The sequence below is a fragment of the Hyperoodon ampullatus genome, assembly GCF_949752795.1.
Source record: "Hyperoodon ampullatus genome assembly, chromosome: 19".
Lineage (NCBI taxonomy): Eukaryota > Metazoa > Chordata > Mammalia > Artiodactyla > Ziphiidae > Hyperoodon > Hyperoodon ampullatus.
In genome coordinates, this window is record NC_136932.1 from 3,910,408 (window position 1) to 3,926,090 (window position 15,683).

At 55.4% G+C, this 15,683-nt stretch overlaps 1 protein-coding gene across 6 annotated transcripts; it reads right to left on the reverse strand.

Annotated features, from left to right (window-relative positions):
• On the reverse strand, nucleotides 1-11,230 carry NFE2L1 (NFE2 like bZIP transcription factor 1; the record flags this gene model as incomplete). Of its 6 annotated transcripts, none has more annotated exons than XM_079725701.1 (5): nucleotides 1-3,997; nucleotides 4,794-4,952; nucleotides 5,181-5,270; nucleotides 5,682-5,864; nucleotides 10,721-11,230. In XM_079725701.1, the coding sequence occupies 5 exons, from the start codon at nucleotides 11,228-11,230 to the stop codon at nucleotides 2,636-2,638; spliced, it is 2,304 nt and encodes a 767-aa protein (XP_079581827.1). In that variant the 3' UTR covers nucleotides 1-2,635. The 6 variants fall into 6 exon arrangements, with proteins under 6 accessions (XP_079581827.1, XP_079581826.1, XP_079581828.1 ...); XM_079725700.1 differs by having other exon boundaries at nucleotides 5,682-5,897; XM_079725702.1 differs by lacking the exon at nucleotides 5,181-5,270 and having other exon boundaries at nucleotides 5,682-5,897.
• Nucleotides 11,231-15,683: the final 4,453 nt, after the last annotated feature.

Genomic DNA, 15,683 nt, shown 5'->3' on the forward strand with positions numbered 1-15,683 from the left:
TTATTCCCAGAATTCTATTCACCCCACAGGATAAACTCTAGTAGCATCATTAAAGGACTGGGCTAAAGCCAGGTCATACAGTGGTACATGGGGAGTTCAAGATCACAGGTTTCATGAGGAGGATCACAGCTTCCAGTCCTAAACTTCATCTGGTAATCTCACAGAGACTGCCAGGTGGGCATTCATTACTTGGACATTTGTCAAGTACCTACCCCTAGATGCGCATGTGGCTGTTCCAGCAACCGTCCGGTACCTTAAAGCATTCAACTCTTTACAGGCTTTTTGTATTATTTTGAAGAAGAACAGATTCTGGTCACCTCAACTGGAGAGCTTTCAAATGCCTTAAACCCTGGGGTCTAGCTTTCTGTTCTCTGGTTCCGTGGCCCTGCTGTTAAAGAGAAGTGCTTGGCATGTGCTGGTCCTGTAGGTCTCTTGGGTCTCTGCCGTCACCGTCGTCACTGTGACTGCGCTCCAAAGCTCTGCACCCCCTTGGTAGGTGGGGCCACCAGAGAAATAACAGCACAATCAATATTAAAAATGCAGTTTCCCACAGGAAGACAGGTAAGGAGCTGGGCCAGGTGACAACACCCACCTAGCCTAGCCCTACGAGAAAGGCCAAAAAGGATTCTGAATCCTTCCTCTAAAAGGATTCAGCTGGCAAACCCTACAAAAAGGTACGTAACACGTTTGGAAGCTTTAATACAGTATTTAAGACTTTTGTCTCTCTTAAATTCTTCACTGTCAACCTCCGCTGCTCTCCACCCACTTTCCCCTACGAGCTCTGCCTTAGCCACACAATGGCCAGTCCTCTCCTCATGGGGCCTGTTTCCTTTACTCTCAATTTAACTTCAAAATAGGGAAAAATTGCACTTGAGAATAAATCATCCATTTTATTTTATTTTATTTTGTCATGTGCTCACAGCATCTCTCTCTCCTCTCCCTGGCAGGTCACAGAGATAAATTAAAAATAAAATCTACAAGGAAAATAATTTATAAAAGCACTTCCCAGGCTCGTGCCTTCTATCCCTACTGCTCAGTTAGAATGCCTCCCCACCTGAGCGGGGAGGAGAATCAGTGCTTCCCCGCTTCAACTCATTCCTGCTAGCCTGGGGCAGACGACGCTCCAGACCCAGGCCGAGGTGGGGACAGCAGTGGCAACAGTTAGAGACACTGTGGTCCTGGAACCACCTGGCCACCTTGGCGCTCCCCTCTGCCTCCCCCAGGCGGTCCTCCAGGAGCCCTTGCTAAACTGGGGGTGTGGAGAAGCTGCCTGTGGCCAAGAGCCTGAGGGAGGGGTACCCTCAGCCCCCGTTACATGCACTTCTCATTCTCCTAGAAACAAACCCAAAAAAGAAAGACAGAGACCTCGGGACAGAGGAGAAAAATCCCAAGTGTTCACACGGTTACACGGAGTCTTTATGGCAAAGAGAACATTTAGCAGCTTTGAATATTGGTATCTCCTTTTTACTCAACACAAGCATTCTAGACCCTATAAGTGAAACAGGGCTCAAGCCCTAAAAAAATCAAAGCGCAAGAAACTCTAAGAGGACTAGTTTTTGTTGTTGCTTCTGGGTTTTGTAGTTTTTTTGTCTTTCCAGTGACAAAGCCCAGTTGTTGGTAGGGGAGGCCTGAGGGAAGGGTCACTCCCCAGTGTTGTGCTGAATACTGCCTGGCTTCTCCACACCATCCCCCTGCCTCAGAGCAGCTCCCAGGAGGCTGCAGGCCCAGCCCTGTGGGCACTGCCAGCACCCCAGCTCCAGAAGAGCTCCAGGCAGCCGGTGAGGGGCGGGGGCACACGGGTGGGAAGAGAACAGCATTCGCGTGCATGCTCTGATGGAGACGTGGGAGCCTCAGCTCAGGGGTGACTGGGCACAGAGGAAGATGTATGGCGGGGCAGTGAGTGACATGCTTGGTGTTGGGGCTGCTGCAGCAAGAGGCCGCACGACCCCTGCCTGTTGACTCTACCCTTTGATCCTAACCCTCCAGGCCAGTGTCGGGTCCCAGGGGCTCCCCTCTGATGGAAACCTCCCAGGAGATATCCTCCAAGAGCCCCCCTTCAGGGATGCCAAAGTGCAGGGGCAGGACGAGTTCACAGGCCCCCCCAGAACCTGCTCCGTGTTCCACCCCTCCCCTAGGTCGAAGTGGGGTTTACTCACACCAGTGATCCAGTCCCCTCTAAAACCTGCTGCCTGGAATCCTGGCCAGAGTCAACCTAACGCGCCCTCTGATTTTCTTCCCGCTTTGATTTTTCTGGGTTGTTTTCCTTCCTTCCTTCCTTCCTTCCTTCCTTCCTTCCAGGAATGAGACCTTCTACTACTTTCCTCTCCTCTCGCAAGTCCCTTACTTTCCCTTTTTCGGCCTCCAGCAATGCCAGCACCACCCTTCCCTCAAAGGAAAGGGGTTGGGGTGAGGACCCTGTCCACCCAAACGGTCTGGCCACTTCCACCCCCCTCAGTGGGGGAAGCTGAGCCAGACAGCGCCTGCGCCTGCCTCTTCCTGTCCACTGACCCGCAGTCATCCCATCTGAGATCTATTGGATAAGAAGGCATTAAAGTCCCCGCTGTAGGTCCAGGTCCAGGCCCAGCCCTTCTCCAGTTTCCATCTCGGTGAGCGTCAACCCCCTTCCTCCCCAGGCTCACTTTCTCCGGTCCTTCGGCTTCCTCTCCTGCCGCCGGGCCTGCTGGTCAGCCAAGGTGCGGGGGATGAGGAGGACGCTGCCGTCCCCGGCGTACTGCAGCGCGTACTGACTGGGCGAGTAGGGCCGCCCGTTCTCATCCCGCAGCCGCCCAAACACTTCCTGGTACAAGCTCTGGACCTTCTGCTTCATCTGCCGCAGGGACCGGAGGAACTCCACCTTCTCCCGCAGCAGCCGGGCTTTATCGCGCTGCAGGTCCTCCACGTCCCGCTCCAGGTTCAGGATGGTGTCCAGCTTGCGCTTGCGGCAGTTTTGCGCCGCCATCTTGTTCTTGCCCCGGCGCCGGATGTCACGGATGAGGCTCAGCTGGGCCTCGCTCAGCTGGTACTTGGACAGCAGCTCGTTGAACTCCTCCACGGGCAGGTTGATGATCTTGTCGTTGGTGAAGGGGATCTTCATGGCTCGGGCTCGATGCTCGTCCCGGCTCATCTGTTTGTCCAGGAAGTCGGCCTGCTTCTCCTTGCTGCCCTTCTTGAGGGTGCTGGGTGGGGGCGGGTCAGCAGAGTCGAGGGCACTGGGTGCCATGTTGTATGTGTGGTTGTGGCCCACGTGCTCCAAATAGGGCAGGCAGGAGAGCTGAGCTGGGTCCTGGTAGCTCATGCGGCAGAACTTGGAATACTCGGGCTGGTAGCCCACAGCGCCCTCGGCCTCCTCCAGATCCAAGGCCTCAGAGTCAGAACTGTAGCCAACTGCGCCTTCCTCAGAAAAGGAGGAAGAGGCTGAGGAAGAGGAGGAGGAGGAGGAAGAGGAGGAGGACGAGGACGAGGAGGAGGAGGAGGAGGAAGAACTGCCTTCAGAGCTGCTCAGGGAGGAAGGGCTATGGCTGGAGTCCAAGGAGAGGCCTGAGTCAGAGTCAAATTCCTCTTCGAGCTGGGAGGCCTGCACGGGGTTAAAGCCTTCTTCAATGGCCAGGTCCATCAGGCTGATCTCGTCTAGCATGGCTTCATCTAACAGACCCCCGAGCGGGTCAGGCAGCTCAGGGCCTGCTGTGTCATTGGCTGTGCCATTCAGCTGGGGTGGAAAGAAGAGCCCTGCCAGGTTGGTGGAACCAAAGGTGGAGTTGAGGCTGGTGGAATTGCTGGGGACCAGCGGGAGCAGCGTGGAGCTGCCGGCCACAGGCAGGCTCTCCACCTCCGGGCTGAAGAGAGAGAAGTCCTGGCTGCAGCCCCCCAGGGACGCCTGATGCAGGCTGACATTCTGATTGATGGGAGTGTTGGGGGCAAGGCTGTAGTTGGTGCTCAGTGGGTCTCCTGGAGGGGCGTCGTACAGGATCTCACTTGTTGATGTGTTCACTTCCATGGCCTGGGAGGGGAGAAGAGCGTCACCGTTCACTTAGCGCAGACTCCATCCCCAGGTGTGGCTGGGGGCTCACGACAGCAGGCACCCAACACAGGCACAGCTGCACGGGTGTAAAGGCAAGAGACAGGAAACCACAGCCCCCAGCATCAGCTCCTGGCCCCGCGTGATCCATCATGCCTGGCAGAGACGGGTTCCTCCCTGTGGACTCCACCCCAAGGCAGGACTGATCAGCTCCAGGTCATGTTTGGCCCAGACTCCCCCATCATGGAGGAGAGGAAAAAAGCACCTAACGTTGCAAAAGCAGCACAGTGAAAAGTACACCCAGCCTTGGAGTAAGAAAGCCTAGATGTACCACTTGCTGTAAGACCAGGAGCATTTCACTCAGTCTCTCTCTGCGGTTCAGTGTCCTCACGTTTAAAATAATAAAGGGCTGACTAGATGATCGTGAGGGCCAAGTGAGATGACAATGGCTGTAAAGCACTATAAGAATGTCCGCTTTTATTAATGCTAAACCTAGGAAACACCCAGCCAAGTGATTATCTGCCTGAAGGAAAAGAAGGAGGCGCACCTAGGAGGCAGGCCTGCTTTAGAAGCCTCAGCCCCAGGGCTTTAACCCAAACCCCAGTCCTGACTCCACCACCTACTGACACGTGGACAGTTACCTCTCAGTGTCCCCACTTTCCTATGGACCAGAAAGGTGTTAGTTACTCTCTCTTTTCCCAGAAGTGGAAAAGCAACCGAGTATGAAGACACCCCACACAAAGTCCGATAGGTTTGTGTCTGGCTCTGGTAATCCTACCTGCATTTCCATGATGGACATGAGATCTTGCCACTGCTGTTCCAAATCAAATGGAGACTCTGTCCCCGTCAGGAGAGGAGACAAAAGATTGTTTTGAAGACCTGGGGGCTCACTCTCACTAGGCACTGCTTCTGTTATGCTGGAAATGTCTGCTGGAAACTAGGGCAAAACACAGAGGGTTTAACAGGGGAGGAGGAAAGACCACCTTCTGCTTTCCTCCCCGAGACTCTACCACCTGGGGTTCTGTTTCTTCCTTCCTCTGAATTCACCCCCAGCAGCCAGGACAAGGCCAACACCAAAAGCCGGCCCCTCAGGCAGCCACAGAGAGACACACTGTGTGCAGGCTGCCCTGCTGACTCAGTGGGCTCTCCCTGGAGTCCTGCTCACCTCAGCATTCTCCCCAAAGGGGCAGGTGGCCTCCAGCAGCCTAAGGCACTCTTCCAGGGACAGGGCTGTCTGGTCCTCCCCACCAGGCACCTGTGGCAACAGCAACTGTTAAGTCTGACTGACCCGGGCCTTGGCTGCCTGGGGGCCGAAGCCCCTTCCCCAGCCTTTCCAAGGGGAAGCTTGAAGGAGGCCCTGCATGGTTGCAGGCCTACACTCTCCCTCCGTTCCCAGGCTGTCGGCTGGCCCTGAGTCCCAAACTCCAGGGGAGAAGAGAGTGGGGGGTTCTGACGCTGGCAGGAGGCCGCTGGGTGCTCCGCCTGCCGTGTGCTGTTCGTGACCGAGGCGTGGCCCCTCCGCCGCTGCGGCTCTTCCACTCCCGCTTCCTCAGCCACCACTGTGACTTAGAGACCCCAACCCGAGATATACATTCAGGCCCGTCCCACAGACACAGCCCGCCTTCTCTACAGAGAAGTTTCTGGAGGTGGGCAGAGGCGGGAGTACCTGTGCAGGGAAGCTCTCCCCGGTCTCCCCGTCCACTAGCAGGTTTCGTGCCAGAGCGTCTGCACCCTCGCCCGGCCAGGCGTCCTCCTGCCCCGCTCCATCTCGCAGCTCCTTATCCACATCCTGCTCCTTCTGGCGATGACTGTAGTCAAAAACCTCACGTCCAGCCCCCAGGTCAATATCCTGTCGCCAAAGGATGTCAATCAGATCTATGTCCTGAAAGACAGAGCATCATGACTTTAGCTCTGGGGTCCAGGGGCCCCTCCCTGTCCTGCCCCTCAGAGGTTCCTCCTAGCATCACCCCAACTACTCCCGGGTGGGGCCCCTCCCCATCTACACCTGCCAGACTCCACCCCCCGTCCCCTCCGTACCAGCACGGCTTCATTCATCCATTTCCAGACACCAGCCTCAAAAAAAAAAAAAAAAAAAAAAGAGCTAGCGAAAACCACTAGCGCAACCATCGCCCTACCGGTCTGCGGGCTTAGGATGTGGACCAGAGGCACAGCCAGGCCAAAAGGCAGGGCCATCTTACCACTACTTAAGAAGAAAGGGGGAAGCAGGAGACACTTCTCGTTTCGGGAATGGGAATCCCTTAAAACTTGGTTTGTAGAAAGCTGGCCATGGCAAGCAAGAGTGAACTGTCAAGCAAAACTGCTTCGCAGTGGCCAGGCTTGCATCAGCCTGTGGTGCCATTTCATTTGCATAAAGGGGTGGGGTGGACCGGAGAGGAAAATCCCTGCATTTGCAACCACCTGATGCAACCAATGACAACGACAGGCTATCCAGCCCTTCCTACGGCCGGTCCCCCTTCCCTGGATGAGGCAGGAGTAAGGCTGAACACCCACAATTCTCAGGCCAGGCTCACCTCAAGATCCATCCCTGCCAGAATAGAATGCCCACTCTCAGCTGATCCTAGCAAGCTGCCTCAATCCCCGGAGAGCCTCAGGCAGTCAGATGATCCTCACTGGACACCCCACCCCTGCCAAGGCCAGCCCCACGGTGTCCCCACAAACCAGTGCTCTCACTCCCTTACCACACCCCAGGACTCACTGACTCCCATCAGGCAACCCACTCAAGGACATAGCCCCCATCACTGCCCAGCCACAGCTGCCGCCCCGGGCACCGAAATGCCTCCCTCTCACTCTACGCTGGCGGCTCCTGATTAGTTCCGGCTCCACCTGCCACCCCCACTGCCACCAGCGTACAACCCCAATAAATATGAGACGTTCGGGTTTCTTATACATGCCACCCCCTGCAGTTGAAGAAACCCTAAACTGTTGCCTTCCAGTCAGAGATTAAAAGGCAGATACTTTCCAGAAAGCAGTATCCTTAGCTTAGACCCACCTCCCTAGCTCTGACCAGGTATCCCTCTCCCACAGTAAGCCTCCCTGATCCTAAGACCTCCCAGGTGTACCTCTCCCTGCAGTCTCCCCACATATACCAACCTGAACAGAAGCCCTGGACCCAGGAGCAGAGGGGGGCTGGGCCGCCCGGCGACCAGCCACCAAAGAGTTAAGGGGCCGGCTCCCTTTGGCATGGCCCCCACCACTGTGAGAGCTGCGGTCCAGGCGGGTCATGGTCTGCGAGATGAGCCCCAGGGCAGCTGGTGCTGGGCAGCCGGACAGGGGGCTCCAAGGAGCTCTTGGCTCGCAGGGAGCACACCAGGCTGGAAGGGTGGCCCCTTGCTAGCTCCGAGGGGCCCAAGGAGGGTGCCCCGCCCGTGCTGCTGCCTGGGCGGCCCAGCCCAGCCCCCTTCCTCCATCCTGGAGCAGCCCCCTCCCACCTCACAACCCCAGTTCCACTCAGGCGCCCGGCAGCCCCCACCCTGAGCTCACCGCAGAGGCTGCAGTGAGATGGGACTCCCACCCCATGCTCCGTGCTCAAGCTGCAGAGAAAAGCGAGCTCCCTCCTGGGCCTATCCTCCCGCTCCTCCCTCTCTCCCCCTCCCCACGCCCCCCAAACTTGTTACCTAGGCTGCAGCAAGGAGCCAATCCCCTCCCCCTCCCACCCCGCAGGTCACTGCTGAGGCTGCAGAGAGCCAATCCCCTCCCCCAGGTCAGCAGCTGGGCTGCGGAAAGAGCCAATCCCCTCCCACTGTCGTTACCTAGGCTGCGACGAGAGCCAATCTCCTCCCCCAAGTCTCCGCTGGAGATGCGGAAGGAGCCAATCCCCTCCCACCGCCTGTTACCTAGCTGCAGCCGGGAGCCAATCTCTGCACCAGGGCAGCTGGAGAAGCTGCCGCAAGGAACCAGCCCATCCCTGGGCCGCCTCCGTCTCCTCAAGGAGACGCACCCAGGGGCGGGCAGCCCCACCCAGCCCAGTCAGCCAGCCGGGGTGGCGCAGTGAGAGAGCCCTGGGGGGAAGGGGTGCCACTCTCCCTCCTGTCGCATCCTGCTTACCCAGCCCACTCAGGACTGGGACTCAGGACTGGGCAGACACTCCTCCCACAGCTTCTCCGGGAATCTAAGTTCTTCCCTGGAAGTGTAAGGAGTTTTCCCGTTCCTCAGGAGGGCTGTGGCCAGTCGTCCTCAAGCCCAAGGCTCAAAAAGCTAGCCTGGGCAGGAACCCAGTGCACCCAGATCCACTGGGAACCAGGGGCTTTGTCACCCTACAACAAGCCAGACACAAGGAAGGGGGAAAGCCATCTGCACACATGCAGGGATGTCACAGTGCCGGCCAGGCCCAGCCCCAGGCAAGAGGAGGGAGACAGGAGCCTGAACGCCAGCACCGAAGGAGACAGGTGCTCCGCAACGTCCTGGACACAAACGTGTCCCCCCGCCCCCCACTTTCTCTTTACCCCAGGCTTTGTTCAAGAGCCATCTCCGCCTGAGCCCCGGCTTACATCTCCAAAGCAGGAAGAACGCCCCTGACAGAATCAGGGTCACAATTCTGGCTCCCATCCTCACTGCTGCTCCCCTTGAGCCTCAGGTCAGGTCAGGGACAGTACGTTCTCCTTGGTCGCAGAGCGCTCCTCCTCGCTGCAAAGAGCTGTACACAGGCCACCCCCCTCTCCGGGCAGAGTGCCAACCTCGAGGGGAATCCTATCCCTGACAAGGGCCTGGGCTACAGCCGTCCATCGAATAGGCCTGGCAGCAGGGGACTGCTGCCACCCAGGGATAATACCAGCTCCAGCAGTGCCTGTCACATGCTCTGGACCTGGGTATTTTTATCCCTGAGTTGCTGAGGAAATAATGTTCTAGACACACAATAATCCTCCCTTCCCCCATACCCAGCCTGGGCCCCTAATGCTAACCCACCCCCAATCTCCAAAGGGAGCAGTGAAAGCCTGGGGTCAGGGAAAGCACAAACTTCATGACGATCAAGAAGTGGAGGCAAGCAGGGTCACAGTCCCGTCCCATTCCACCCCAACCCATCCAATTACATTGAAAACATCCCATCCCACCCCATCCCAGGAGAGCTCCCTGCAGGAAGAGGAATGAAGCTACGCCTGCTGGGTTACCAGCCGCAGGGTTCCCAAGCCCAATACATCCACCCCTTGAGGAGCTACCGCGGGTGGGATGATGGAAGAGGAGGCTGGGAGGCATGCTCCTTCAGACCACTGGGCCAAGACTGGAGTCCAGTTGAAGGTAAATAACAGAGGAAGCAGAAGAGAGGTGGCCCTGTAAGACTCTCAGAAAAGAGGCGCTGCAAGGCAAGGAGTGCTCATGACTCCCAGACTCAGGTAATTCTAGTCTCTCTCAAAGTAGAGCCAATAGGAGCCAGCTAAGCACAGAGCAACCCTGGCACTACTGACATGTGGGGCCAGATCAATCTGTTATTTAGGGGCTGTCCTATGCTTTTTAGGAAGTTCAGCAGCATCCCATGCCTCTCTCCACTAGATGCCAATAGCATCTTCTCCAGTTGTGACAACCAAAGCTGTCTCTAGACGCTGCCACATGTTCCCTGATGGACAAAATCATCCCCAGTTGAGGACCACTGGCCCAGAGAAAGCCACATGATTTGACAGTCACTAACACTCAGAGAACCGAGCTCAGGAACAGGCTTCAGCGCGGGATGGTAGGCAAAACCTGGTCTGACTGGTAGGCAGAAAGAGCCAAGTTCTACGGCATCTGTAAAACTTTTAACGTACCTCCACACCGCCTCTTCCCAAACACTGCCCCCGTGCACCCCCGCCTCCAGGCTCAGCTCTGGAGAACCCAGCCCAGTGCAATCCAGCCTCCTCCTTCCCTAATGGCCAGCGACTGAACTGGACCTTTCCCCAAGCTCCTTAAGACTGAGTGGCAAGACAGGTCCAAACGCAGAGCTCCAAGCAGTCTTATCACAGTGGTGGGGGAGGGGCAGCAGAAACCATTTAACGTGGTGAGAGGCGACTGCATCACCTTCTGCCCGGAACCGTGTGTCAGCCACGCGTCCCTTCAGACCTCTGACAGCTCAAAGCAAGCTGCCTTCAGCAGCAGAATGCAGTTTCTCTTCTAGTTCCCATCCATCCCTCCCGTCCCTACTCGCTGCAGTGGGCCTTCGGCAGAGAATGGGAGCCTAGGCCCTCTCCTGGCCGAGAATAACTACCTAAATCTACCCCTTGGCTCAGACCCAGGAGAGGCGACTTATCAGGGCCTTACCACCACAACAGGCCTGACCACAAAGGAGGAGAACTTCAGGATACGTATGTGCGTTTGGATGTGGGGGGAGGTACAAGGCAACAGTCCACAAAATATTTGTGTCTTAGCAACGAACATACACCGCATCGAAGCCCATCATAACATGACTCCCTCCCCCACCCCGGGCCTCCAGGAGTCATGTTGAAATCCAAGCAGTAAACACACAGGCATGTTCTAAGGACCTCCCACTGCCCTGACAGTTCATTTAGAGGTGGGTCAGTGGTTCAGCACAAGGAAATGCTCCCAACCCCCGATCCTAGTCAGACAATCTCGCCCACTCCTATCCCAGAGCAATGCCTGAGACCCCCCGGAACCTCTCTGGTTCTTCACAGGGCTTATACTATTACTACACTCCTTCAGGACCAGCCCACCCCCGCAACCCCAGACCCTTCCCACCCTCCCCTCCACGTCGCCACTAACCTCTTTGGTTAAGTCTCCACTGACTGGAGGGGCGACGGCCCCCAAATCCTCCAAATCTTCACTGAATCCCTGCTCCGTTTCGCTTTCTCGCACCCCGTTGTCTGGGCCTGTCACATCTTGGAGACCGCTGGAACTCTCGAGGGCGAGGCCCGAGCTGGGCTGGCTGCCAGAGACAGACCCCTCCGGATCCCGGTGGACCAGCCAGGCGTTAACCTCAGTGGTTGGCACCTGGAACCTGTCCAGGGCCCTCACCTGACTGAGGAGCCGCCGGGCAGTGAAGTAATTGTCCAGGTCTATGCTCTTGGGGTGGATACCATAGCCATCCAAGGTATTCCTCAGGTTGTGGAACTGGGTCTGAGTGTAGGCGGAACTGGGCCCCAGGATGATCTCCCGGAGCGGGGGGAGCTGCGAGGTCAGGTAAGTATCCACGTCCACCCGCACCCCGATCAAGCTCAGCAGAATGGTGAACTGGAGGAGTCCTTCCGTTAAGTATTTCTTCAGAGAAAGCATTGCTGAAGGACCAGAATGTTTATGCTTTTTGGTTTTTAAATCTTCCAAAAGACAAGTCAAGGCCACCGCTCTGCTGCTCCAGCCAGCAAGTCACCCTCCTCAGTGCCCAACCCTGTACCCCACCCTGGCAGAACACAGGGGCTGAGCTTCCTGACAGCCTCAGAGGAAAGCACACCCCTTGGAGCCAAGGCCACACTCCAGACCACATTCACTTTTCCCTTCTTGACACCTCACCTCTGAAAGTACAACTGTTTCCTAACCCAGTCCAGGCCCTCAGGGCCCACGTGACTTACTGTCTCCACAGTCCACATACAGTCACTTCCTCACTCACATTAGTTGTCCTCTCTGTAAATTTCACTGCAGGTTGTTCTCGGGAACAGCTGATGGATTTTTTTTTTTTCCTTCTCTCTCCTAAGGTTTATTTCCTTTGGCTGGAGCTACAGGCCTTTTGTCTTGGGTCAGAGTGTCCCGCCTCCTCCACACTTACCAGGGGGGTTTCCAAAGAAACCTGAAATGGGAATCACAAAAGCAACAGGATAAGATTCCATAATTTTCATGCCATGACCAAGGCAGAGGTAGGAAACACATGAAAAGGCCACTTTTATTTTTTATTTAAAAATAAATCAGTTATTATACTCCAAGAAAAACAAAACATGAAAACCTGTTCCAGACAGAACAACTATGAGAGGAAGGTATTGCTCACAAGGGATCTCAGTTTCTGGATATTAATTCTGCAGTACCCTAAAAGGTAGCTCATTTTGGATAAGCAGATAATGCCCAGGGCATCCAAAATATTTTACACGTTGTCTGATTTACCTACCCTCCCCCCACCCCATACACACTACCCAGCTTCTATTTTTAGCGTGAGAAGTCCATTTCCTATCTTAAAAGAAAGTTTGTTTCTCGTCTCTCAGGAGAAAACTGCCTACAATTCTGGTGCCTTCAAGTTCTAAAAGGGAGGGAGAGATTATTAACGGGTGAGAGAATAAAAGGACGAGAGGACAACCACCACATCACAGAAAAGAATAACGCCTTTTGTTTTTCCAACTTTAAAATCTGATTTCTCTTTCCTATCACTCTCACATTTTTAAAAAAATGGGGGTACTGACGAGATGGGGGGCCCTGAGGCAGGATTATTCGGTCCAGAATTTGAATAGGCAGGTTTTATTTTCATTCACGTGACCTTCTGATCCAAAGCAGAAGGATATGGCCAAGTCTTCAACCCAGATAGCCCAGTGGGGAGAGAGTAAAGCTGCCTTTCACTTTCTAGTCTCTGCTTCTGAGCTTCCATTAACCTCCTAAACCACGACATAGCTCTCTCCTGTTCACTGCTGTGACCCATCTACGAACTTCATCCTAAAGGGAAAGAGGGATACACACACACACACACACACACACACACACACACACGCCCTTATCTGGCTGCAGTAAACATAACTGCGACCCAGAATTCCTGCTTACACTTCCCTCCAGTTCTCACGCAATTTACTACTAAAAACCTCCCAAGAGCCAATTAAGTTCGAGAAACCGGACAAGGTCCCTTAAAGATCGAGTAAGGCCAGGCCTGAGCCCGGTCCCACCCTGCCCCGGATACCCGAGTCCGGCTGGGACCAAGTCGCCATGCCGCTCCTGGCGCCTCGACTTCTAGCCTCTGGGCAGCAGCGAACAAGTGCTACTTTCCTGGCCTTGACCCACCCTGACGGCCAAACCCCACCCCGCCCTCCGCCCTTGTGGCCCCACCCCGCTCCCAAGCCTGGGCCTAACACCACGCCTTCTCAGGCCCTCAGCCCTCCCCAGTCCAACCCACCCCGGAGATGCTTTCTCCACGGCCTCTCGGCCCCTCCCTGCCAGGCCCAGGGCCCGGCCCCGACGCGAACTCCGCTCGGCCGCCCGCTCCCGCCTCCTGCCCCTCAGCTCCACCCCGCCGCCCTTCAGCCCGTAAGCCTCGGCCCCGCGGCGCTGCGCCCCTCCCGTTAGGGAAAGAAATGTGTTTGATACCCTCTGCTGATCTCGGCGTCCGCCGCTGCCGCCACAGCAGGCGCTCAGCCCGAGGCCAGGCCTTGCCGCCGCCACCGCCGGCCGGCCTAGAGCTCGCCAGCCTCCGCTTCCCTCCCCGCCCCCTCCTTCTACCTCACACGGAAGCCCGCCCTCCGCGTCCTCCCCCGGGACACGTTTCTCCAATCAACGAGCGAAGACAGTGGCCGTCGCCGGATGTCGCTTTGATTGACAGCAGAGAGAACCCAATGGCCGAGTGTGCCTCCTTCTCCCTTTACCGATTTCCCAAGACTGACACGGTCCACGGCCCAATGGGCATGTAGGCCCGCCCCACGGCATGGGCCCACCAATAAAGTGGGGCGAAGGCCCTATCGCCCGGCGTTCGGGACCCCTCGGCCGTGCGCCCACCGCTCGCCGGCTGCAGGAGGTATTACAGGCTGGGCACGGAGTGAAGTTAATAGGCTGAGCGCTTCCAGTGCATTCTTTGGCGAGGGTATAAGGGCTTAGGGCTGGGAATGGGAGGTGGTATCGCCGCCGGAGTGCGGGGTCCCCCCCTTGAGGGTTCCCACGGTGACTTGCAAAAGTCCAGTGAGACCTGAGATGCTGAGGTGGGGCACAGAGCATGTGTTTCGCATGGTGGGGACGCTCGTGCCGCCATTTTGGGTGCTGGCAGCGGAAACCGCTCTCCCAGCTTCCGCTCCGTGCGGGCTGCGCGTTGGGCCCCTTGCCAGTCAGGGATCCTTACGCCGCCTTTCCCAGGCAAACCCTGCGGACGGCTTGCCACGACGGTGGTGGGACGTTGGGGTTATGAGGGATGTGGCATAATTAGTTATTTTTGTCATCATACAAACACCTTCTCCTCTGTCTGTACCAACTCCCACACACACCCCCTCCGCCCAGCCTCCCACGCAGGTTAGTTTTGCTTTTCAGGAATTTTCCTCAGTTTCTAGTGTTCTCCAGTCTCTTCTAGCCGACATCTTTGTGATTTCCAAACATTGGTTTACCTCCAGCATCACCTTGGGAAGTTGTTGAACTTGCACATTTTGAGGCACCACACCAGAGGTTCTGATTCTTACCCTGGGTGGCAGCCTGATAACCTTGCCCGTTTATTAAACAACTCAGGTAGTTTTCATACAGCTGGTGCAAAGACCACTTTTAGGCAGTCACTGAGTTGGCGTTTGTAGTAAGTTGTTCCTAGCTGTGGGACAAAAGAGGCGTTGACTCAAATTCTTGACTCCCTGGAAGATCCTGCTAATCTAGTGGGCGAGCCATTGGTCCTCATACAGCCAAGGACAAGGCCAACTGGTAATTTATTTGATGAGAACATCCAGTCCATCATGTGTTTGGAGAATTAGGCGGCTTAATTCTGGGTGGTTCACAGATTATAACGCACTTTCACCGTGTAGGAGTATACAGCGTTGAATCCTCAGAAAACTAGTTACTCATTTCAAAGACAGATTAAGGGGACTTCCCTGGTGGTGCAGTGGTTAAGAATCCGCCTGCCAATGCAGGGAACATAGGTTTGAGCCCTGGTCGGGGAAGATCCTACATGCCACGGAGCTACTGAGCCTGAGTACCACAAATACTGAAGCCTGCGCCCCTAGAGCCCTTGCTCTGCAACAAGAGAAGCCACTGCAATGAGAAGCCTGTGCACAGCAACAGAGTAGCCCCCGCTCCCCGCAACTAGAGAGAGCCGTTGTGCAGCCAAAAATAAATAATTAACAAAAAAAAAAGATGGGTTCAGAGAGCACATGTTTTATTTATTCGTTTTACCACTTGTCACCCAGAAAATGCTAAAATACAAACCCCATGAGGACTAGAATTTTGTGCATTAACTGTTGAATCTTCAAAACCTAGGACAGTGCTTGCAATAGCAGATACTCAATACTTGCTGGGAGTTCCCTGGTGGTCTAGTGGTTAGGATTCCAGACTTTCACTGCCATGGCCTGAGTTCAATCCCTGGTCAGGGAACTGAGATCCCACAAGCCCACAGTATGGCCAAAAATAAATAAATAAATAAATAAATAACATCTCGACTTTAAAAAATAAATAAGGGACTTCCCTGGTGCCGCAGTGGTTAAGACTCTGCACTTCCCATGCAAGGGGCCTGGGTTCAGTCCCTGGTCAGGGAGCTAGATACCACATGCATGCCACAGCTAAGGGTTCACATGCCACAACTAAGGAGCTGGCGAGCCACAGCTAAGGAGCCCGCCTGCCACAACCAAGACCCGGTGCTACCAAATAAATAAGTAAAACATTTTATGGAAGTTCCCTGGTGGGCTAGTGCTTAGGATTCTGCGCTTTCACTGAGGAGGCCGGGGTTCGATCCCTGGTTGGGGAACCATCCCATGTGCTGCCAGAATACAAGAAATAAAATATTTTAAAATAAATAAATAAAAAGTACTTGCTGAATAACTGAAGGGGAACTCAAGCAGGCCTGTGATTAAAAGTTCCTGTT